General features: G+C 52.0%; 1 protein-coding gene across 1 annotated transcript in view; it reads right to left on the reverse strand.

Moving 5' to 3' along the window:
* ISX (intestine specific homeobox) overlaps window positions 1-2,437 on the reverse strand; it is a 150,555-nt gene extending 148,118 nt beyond the window's left edge. Inside the window, 2 exon segments of the mRNA XM_060306204.1 lie at window positions 1,461-1,698; window positions 2,399-2,437. Of these exon segments, the coding sequence (XP_060162187.1) occupies window positions 1,461-1,698; window positions 2,399-2,437 (277 nt within the window).
* Window positions 2,438-8,929: the final 6,492 nt, after the last annotated feature.

Below are 8,929 nucleotides of genomic sequence, written 5' to 3' on the forward strand. Positions count from 1 at the left end.
TTCTCCACAGCAGAGAGGACAGACATGGATGTTATGTAGCTGCAGCAGGAGAGACTCTGGTTAGACCCTTAGAAGAACGGTTTCTGTGAATGCTCATGGCTCATTCAATTCACTGGAAGATACTAATGAACTTCTCAACATTAAGCTGGGGCCCTTTCCTATTGATAGGCTGAGCTACTGGGAAAGCTGCCAGCTCCCCGGGGACGTGTTGCCCGCCAGGGTCTTTCTCTTGGCCCGCCTCTGAGCACAATCTCCATCTTGGGAGACTTGAATTGGTTGGAGGGATTGGAGCTCCATGCTTGGTAGGAGAAGACATCACGGGCCCCCCCGAGCTTCCTTTCCTTAGATTAAAGGGGTGGAAAGGAAAGAGGACTGGGACCCTTTTGTGAGATGCTCCAGGCTCATCTCCTATCAGACTCCAGTGGGCCCTCAAGACATCACCAGCTCCATTTCCTCCATCACTCAGCCGTCTCACCAAGGGTGAAGCTGAGGCCAGGGTGGAAAGGCACTTTGCCAAGGTGGCTCAGCAGGCCGGGGGAGAGGTGACACTGACTGCTGACTCCTGACTCTTAGCGTGTGTGTGCCCTCCTCCAGCCCTCCTCCAGCTGGCTCTCAAGCAGGGGCCTGGGATCTGGTCATTGTTATTTGGGGGCAAGCCCTGGGGTGGGCACTGGCCTGGGGTGTGATCAGGGTGGGCAGATCCGGGCCACGGCTTCACCCACTAGAGGCCGTGCAGGCTGAACTCTGCTTACGTAGGGAAAGAACACGACAGACCGGGCAGGTGTTTGGGGGCGGCTGGGTCTCGGGTCCTCTGCTTTGTGACTTGGGGGCATCACCCACCTCTTCCCTTTACAGGTGAGTTTCCACATCTGTCAAGTTATGATAATTATGCTTTTCTACTGAAGTTAAAGAAGAGACGTGCACAGCCTCTGGGGCAGTGCCGACCACACTGTAAATGCTGGATAAATGAACGATAACTCTTAGCTGTGGCCTGGTTACAGGAACGAGCCCCAGGTCCCTGCATCCTGCAGTGAACCGAGGCTTGGTCCACATTGGAACAGCCGCAGTGCCGGGCTGGGGAGAAGAGTATTTTTTTTTTTTTTTTTTTTTTTTTGTGGTACGCGGGCCTCTCACTGTTGTGGCCTCTCCCGTTGTGGAGCACAGGCTCCGGAAGCACAGGCTCAGCGGCCATGGCTCACGGGCCCAGCCGCTCCGCGGCATGTGGGATCTTCCCGGACCGGGGCACAAACCCGCGTCCCCTGCATCGGCAGGCGGACTCTCAACCACTGCGCCACCAGGGAAGCCCCGGGAGAAGAGTATTTACGGCTGACAGCCCAGTGCCTAACATCTCTCTGAATTTTGAAGGCTTCTCTCCTGTTGGGAGCAGCTTCCTCTCTGCCTGAGTGCAGCTGGGTCTTGGAGACCCAGGAACAGATAAGAAATGGCCAGAAGACACTTACCCTGGGGCTGGTTATGCGGGGGTCTCTCCGGCCCAGAGTCTGCAGCTGCTGCTTGCCCGGTGCCCTGTCCACCTGCCCCTTCTGGCCTGACTGCATCACTCCTCTCAGCCGGCCTCTTTAAGATCTCCTCGATGGAGAAGGACAGGCCCCGCTTCTTTGGGGCCTCACAGCACCCCGAGCTCTTCTTCTCCATCCCCCCATGGAGAGCCGGGCCGGCCTTGGCACCCTCCGCGGGCAGCTGCAAGGGGGGCAGAGGGGCCTATGCCAGTGGAGGGTGGCGTTCTTCCTTTCCCGAAGCTCCTGGAATCAAGAGAGTGAGCAGAGGTGGATCCTCGTGTGGGATTGTCCAAGCAGGGTTATGTCTCCACGGGGACTTCCATGGGTCACCTCAGAACACCCTGGGATCGAGGAGGCAGGTCACGTCGGGAACACTGGAAGGGGCTGAACCCCGTGCCCAGGGGCTCAGAGCCCTCGCCAGCTCCACGTCGAGGGAGTCACCATTGCCAAACTGGGTTCAGTCCTACTGCAGCGAGTCTTCTCCAGGGTGGTCACCTGCACAATCCCCAGCGTAGGCCGGGGACCCCGAGGTCACGGACAGTGGGGAACACGGCAAAGAGCTGGAGGGAGGAGGGAGCCTGCCCCAGGGAGATCTGGAGGTGGGGTGTCCACCTTCGCCCTTTCCGCTGGCTCCAGCCAGGCCTCTGGAAGGCTGGGGTGCCACTGGCCCAGGTGCCCAACTCAGTCCTGGGCCACAGTGCAGCTGGAGGGGCGCTCCCAGAAACCCTCCTGGGTTTCTCTTGCTTCCGCTGCTCCCAGACTCCAGAGTAGACCTTCCAGAATAGCCGTGCTTTGGCTGCCCTGCAGATGGAGGCTTTGGAAGGGGGTCACTGGGTCACCACTGCCAGGCTGGCTCTCTGTGATGGGGTTGCGCTGAGTACTGGTGTCTGAGTCTCCCCTGGCGTCTCTGGTCCGACCATCGCTTTCTTCCGTTCTCTCCCTGACTTCACTGCACAAGCCTGTCCATCGGCTCCGGGCCCGGGGTGCCTCTCCCTTCCTTTTGGGGTCCTTTCTTCCCCCCCTCCTATTTGCATGCCTCTTACTTGCCTCCTGAGACTGCACTGAAGGGGCACCTTCTCTTTGTCCAGGAAACTGTCCCCGGGGAGCTGATAGGCACCAACCCGTCCTTGCCAGGAGTTCTGTTCGCAATTACTGTGTAACCAGGGAGGAGGAGAAGACGGCTGATAAGAGAGGAAACTCTCCACCCTCTTTACGGCCGGGGATGCAAGTGTTGGGGGAAAGGGGTAAGAAGCAGAGGGAAACTGAAGGGTGGGGATTGGGGGTCCCGGGGAGGTGTGTGCCCGGGAGCTGGCCAGGCCGGAGCAGGACAAGGGAAGGTGGGAACAGCATGGCCAGGAAGTGTCCCCAGGCCCCATAACATGTGTTTACTCAGCAGGGAGAATTTATGGGTCACACGTAGGCTGGAGGCTGGGCCAGGGTGTGGTCTGCTTGGTGCTGGCCGAGGGCAGTCCCTCTAAGATGTGCTGTCCTGGGCTTGCAAATATCAGAGCGAGAGGGGTCTCCTGAGGTCCTCATGGGGTGTGTGGGGAAACTGAGGCCCAGACCACGGCACAGTCTCATCTAAGCAGGCCTTTGGGGAGCTCCAGGGTGCCAGGCTGGCCACAAGGTGCCATCTGAATGAGGGTGACGGATACCCTGGGAGAGACTGGGAGCGTGAATGGGGCATTAGAATCCAGACCTTCTCTCGGAGGGAGGGGGAAGGGGAAGGCCGATCCTTACTCCCTGAGGAGGGCGAGTCAGAGCAAAGAGCATCTGTCCTGTTTCAGGAGCCGTGGCCCTGGGAAGGCTCAGGTGGTCTGGTCTAGCTCGGGGAGGCTGCCACCGCTGCTGGTCTAGTTCGGGGAGGCTGCCACCGCTGCAGGTCTAGCTCAGGGAGGCTGCCACCGCTGCTGGTCTAGCTCGGGGAGGCTGCCACCGCTGCTGGTCTAGCTCGGGGAGACTGCCACCGCTGCAGTCACAGGTAAACGCCCAAATCTTGGGAGCTTCACTGCTTACTCATGTCACAGTCAGTGTAGTTGAACATCCCTTTGGGAACCCAGGCTCCTTGCAGACTGTGATGCTACCCGGATTCAGGATTTCCAGGGAAGTGGAGAGAGCAGAGGAGGGAATGGTAATGAGTCAGCAGTGGAAGCGGCTGAGTGACTTCTGTTCATGTTCTGTGACCAGAATGAGTCATAAGGCCTTGTCTAGGTGCTGGGAAGGGGACTTCTCGTCTGGGCCAGGGGGAAAGTAGCCCAGCTGGGTTGGTGCACAGGGAAATGCCTCCTTTACGGCCAGGTGGCCCGAGTCCCACAGGAGTCAAGCCCCCTGTTGGCGGCCAAAGGAGTTGTTGCATTGGGAGGGTGGGTCTCCTTCTGCTCGGGGCGGAGAAGGTGTGATGGACACTTGCGGCGGCCGGTGAGGAGGGGGGACAGGGACTCCAGGGGCTGAAGCAGCAGAGGGGAGGGAGGGCCTGGAGTCAGGCGCTGTGCACGCACTGCCTCATCTAATCCACCCAACAGCCCTATGAACTGCGGTCGCTCATGCAATTTTACAGCTGAGGAGATGCGCCCAGAGGTGAGTGGCGGCTTACAGGGCTACGCAGCTAACCCGTAGAAGAAGCAGCAGTCAGACCCAGGTGAGTCCAGCTCTGAAACCCACACTCAACTCCCTTTGCCATAATCCCCAGAGACCATCCGGTCCAAACTTCTCACCGTGCAGATGAAGAACCACATCTCAGAGAGAGAAGTTTCCAGAGTCACACCTGTTCTTGTCAGCACCTCATTAGAGTTCCTTGTATTCTCTCTCTCTCTCTGGGGTGAGCCTCACCCTGGGCTCTTGTGGTGTGGACCCGGACACTCGCTCTCCTTCCAGACCATCACCCCCATGGTGAGCCACAGCCTGGGCATTCCCACGTGTGTTCATCCCCACAGATGTTTCTTGAGCATCTACTATGTGCCACTCACTAGATGGCACGTAGAGATGCAGATGAATGAGCCACAGACCCTGCCCTGAGGGACACACACTCTAGGGTGGGGAGTGTGTCAGGGAGGGGAGAAGAGGGCAGACAGGCCAGTGAGTGGCCAAGTGGTCACTCTGGTGGAAAGTGGTCCGTGGTCAGTGTCAGAGGAGTTCAGAGGAGTAACTCTGTGCAGCTCTTTGGATCAAAGAAAGCTTTGACGTGGAGGAAGGAGAGGAGGGGAGCCGTCGCACAAGTTCCCTCAGTCTAACCCTAAAACACGCAAGGAAAGACACCTGGCTGCACGGTGCACTATTGCTAGTTCATTGATGGGAGAGAGATTTTATTTTATGAAGCGGCATTTAGGAAGAACATGCTGGAAAGGTATGTTGGAGCCATCTGTTCATTTATGTGTCCATCCATTTGCCATTTTCAACAACAAGGCTGATCTTGGAGGGTAGTACGTGAAGCAAAATAAATCAGACAGAGAAAGTCAAATACTGTATGATTATCACTTATGGGCAGAATCTACAAAATAAAACTAACTAGTGAATATAACAAAAAAGACACAGGCTCACAGATATAGAGAACAAACTAAAGGTTACCAGTGGGGAGAGGGCAAGGGAGAGGGGCAAGATAGGGGAAGGGGATTAAGAGGTACAAACTACTATATATAAAATAAATAAGCTACAAGGATGTATTGTACAACACGGGGGATACTGCCAATATTTAATAATAACTATAAATGGAACAGAACTTTAAAACATTGTGAATCACTATGACCATATAATATTGTACATCGACTAGAACTCAATAAAAAAATATTTTTAAAGCACCCACAATGATGTGCCGCACTGTGACTGCAGTGCTGGAAAGACAGCTGTGATCAAAACAGACCAGCCCCCCTCTGCTCATGGAGCTTACATTGGAAGTAGATAGTAAACAGGTAATGAATAAATGTCCAATGATGTATTTTCCATTTGTGACCACGTTGTAAAGAAAACAAAACAGGATGTTGAGCTGGAGAGCGAGCGGGTGAGGGAAGGTACTTTAGTTTTTTCAGATTTGACTTTTATCCCACAGGTGACACAGAGCCGTGGGTGTTTCTGTGAGCGATGGTTCATGAACCCGACTGTAGGGCTAAGGGGAGCATCCACCGGGGATTTGAATAAGTCAGAGATGAGTTACAGGCTGTGTGTGTTGGTGTCTGGGGGGAAGTGTGTATCAGGATGGGCTCTGTTGCAAGTAACCAAACACCCAACTTGAAGCGGCTTAAACGGTAGGGGTCTGTTAGCTCACAGGAGAATATTTGTAGGTTGGAGGCTCCAGAGCTCGTTCATTTGGGCGCAGCAACAATGCCGAGGGCGGGCACTTTCCATCTTTCTCCTCTGCCATCCCCAGTGCATTGGTTTTGTCTTTGAGCTTGTCCCTGCGTGGCTGGGGATGGTCTCTGCAGCTCCAGGCTTTATGGCTTCACACACTCATCCCAAGGCTGCAGGGGAAGACTTGCCTTTTCTCACTCTTTTCATCACAGAGGAAGACATTTTCCAGAAACCTCCAAGTGGATTTCCTTTATTTCCCTTGGCCAGGACTGTGACACGTGCTCACACTTAAACCCATCGCTAGCAGAAAGAGTGAACCAGCCATGGGGATCTCATTCACCGTTCGCTCCCTGGGACGCGGCAGTGGGGCCGCCTGCTGTCATCCCTCTGCTGCTCCGTTTCTGGATAAAACCAGGGGCCCGTTGGGCAGAAAGAAGGCAGCTCATTTATCGCTGTAGCGGGGATGAGCCGCAGTGCGTGTGTGGCAGATCTAGTGGGTTTTGCTTTGGGATGTTGTGTCCGGAAAGTTGTGTGACCATGTGTTCTGGGGATGGGGGCTGTCCTCAGCGACGTGCACGTTGACTAATTCCCTCCTAAGATGCGGGGAAAGAAGGAAGAGAGGAAGGCAGGAGGAAACAGCACTCCTCCGGTCCTCCCCTCCTGGTTACCCTTGAATGTACTCACACTGCTCATAGCTGGACCATTTCCTAAGTCCTCTTCGTATTGGTGTGTCTGATGTTTGCAGCCTCCCCAGAAGGTGGAAGTTACTCTCCCTGTTGTGCAGTCAAAGGGACTGAAGCCTGAGGAGGGAAGGGACTCACCCAAGGTCTGTCTGGTAGTTACCAGCGAGGCAGAGTCCCAGCTTGAACCCAATCTTTCTATGACCCATCCTAACCTGTTTGACCCCTGCACCCCCATGCTGCCTCTTTGAGTTATTTCAAAATTCTGGGTTTTAAGAAGGAACTCCCCAGAAAGTTTCTGTACGGAGACCTCAATGGGTTGGTGGCTGAGAGGTTTGAGGTTGGAGGTGGGGGGTTCCTATTCTATTCTCTCCAGAGCAATTTTTCAGGGTCTAGACTTCTGTGCATCAGGGATTCTGTGGGCTACTTTATATGGGCTGAGGGATTGGGACAAGAATATAAAGATGGCCCATCATGGGATGGCCTGGTGAGAAGATCAGGAGTTCTCAGTGGACCCCTGTCCTTGCACTATTTGTACTTGAGACTTGGCATTTGACGTGGTCTCTTGGGGGAACTGAGATGCTTAGAACTGACATTTTGAGCTTGTGTTTGATTCTTGTTCACCCTGGATTCTGTTGAGAGCATTCAAAGCCCTTCAGTAGTCTGCCGGGTCTTTATGTTCCCTTACTTGGGAATGAGAACTTGTCCTTCCAGGCAGGCTGGGCATATGCTATAGGTGCCTTAAAATGGAGAGTGGAGATACTCAGTGCACAGGACAGAACACAAGGCTCTTTCCTTTCTGCATTTGGTAACCAGAGGGGCTGGACCTGGTTTAAAGTTGATTCATATCTCTCTGGTCAGGTATGTACAGTCTGCTTGGACCTTGGGTTGTGTGTGATGGTCAAAATCCTCTGTTTCCATCATGTATTTAAAGTCAGTCATACGTAGAAAACAAGCTTATGGGTACCAAAGGGGAAAGGTGGAGGGGAGGGAAAAATTGGGAGTTTGGGATTGACATATACATACTACTATATTTAAAATAGATGACCAACAAGGACCTACTGTGTAGCACAGAGAACTCTGCTCAGTGTTCTGTAATCACCTAAATTGGAAAAGAATTTGAAAAAGAATAGATACATGTATATGTATAACTGAATCCCTTTGCTGTACACCTGAAACTAACACAACACTGTAAATCAACTCTATCCCAATATAAAATAAAAATTAAAAAAAATCTTCTTTAATTACCTTTAGTCATGTATTATAGTTTTCAGGGTAGAGGTTTTTCCACATCTTTTGTTGTATTTATTTCTAAGTGGTCTATGTTACTTTTAGCCTCCACTGTAAGTGGAATTGTTTTGTTCATTTCACTTTCCAAATGTTTGTTGTTCATATATATAACAATATAAAAAATTTTCTATATTGAAGAAAACAGAGTCAGTCATAATAACCTCAGAAGACCAGTATATCAATATCGGCACAGGGCTTGCAGGGGTCAGCTTGAACCACCTTGATTATCTATAGATCGTATCTCCTGTAGACGGCTGTATCAAGCAGTTCGTCACCAACGGATTTATAGGGTCTAGTGTTCCTGAGTGTTAGTGCACGGCATGGATCTGGGCAATTTTCCACTCAGGGCTTCATTCAGCAAACATTCATCTGGTACCTACTCTGTGTCAGATACTAGGCTAAGGAGGAGGGATATATTAAGACGAACGTGACGCCTGTCCAGATAGGGTTATGATCAGAGAGGGGACATGATAAGCAAGCAGCCAAATAGATACTGCAAATTACGGTAAACAGTTTGAAGGCGAGAGTGCCGTCAATTGTATTACCGTGAGCCGGTCTTATTTTTTTTACAATGTTTAGGAAGGTGATGTTCAGACGGGGACAAAGTGATAATATCCATCCCACCTCAACCACAGGTATGGCCAGGCCCGTTAGAACTCATGGTTATACCTCAAGGGATGGGGGCATTTCAAAGAGAGGAATGGAATTTTCAAATTGGTTGAAGTCGCTTTTCTGAGAATCTCTTGAAATGCCGTGAAATGCCTTGGGTTTTACCCCTTCACCCATTATCGACGGAGTTGCCGGTAAATGAAAACTGGCTTTGCTGGCTCCATGTGGATTTTGTCATTGTAGTTCTTGGTTTGATAAAGGCTGTCAGAAAGGAAAAAGAAAATAAATGAACTAAGAAATAAAAACAATTCTTAAACTGTGACCACAGAAGTGAGTTGATGTATGAAGAGGAGTTGGGAGGCTTATTCGAGTTATAATGAAATTTAAATCTTGCTGTGCCGTGGTAGCGCATCTCGCTGGGGCATCGTCCCCAAGGATGTGATTCAGGGGATGACGACTGAACCTCAGCATCGAAATGAACACGTTAGCACTGGGTAAATCCTATGTGGAAAGTTTTCCCTCTCTAGAATTGGAAGAAATGACTGTTTCTTT

The sequence above is a fragment of the Globicephala melas genome, chromosome 10 (assembly GCF_963455315.2).
Source record: "Globicephala melas chromosome 10, mGloMel1.2, whole genome shotgun sequence".
Classification (NCBI taxonomy): Eukaryota; Metazoa; Chordata; class Mammalia; order Artiodactyla; family Delphinidae; genus Globicephala; species Globicephala melas.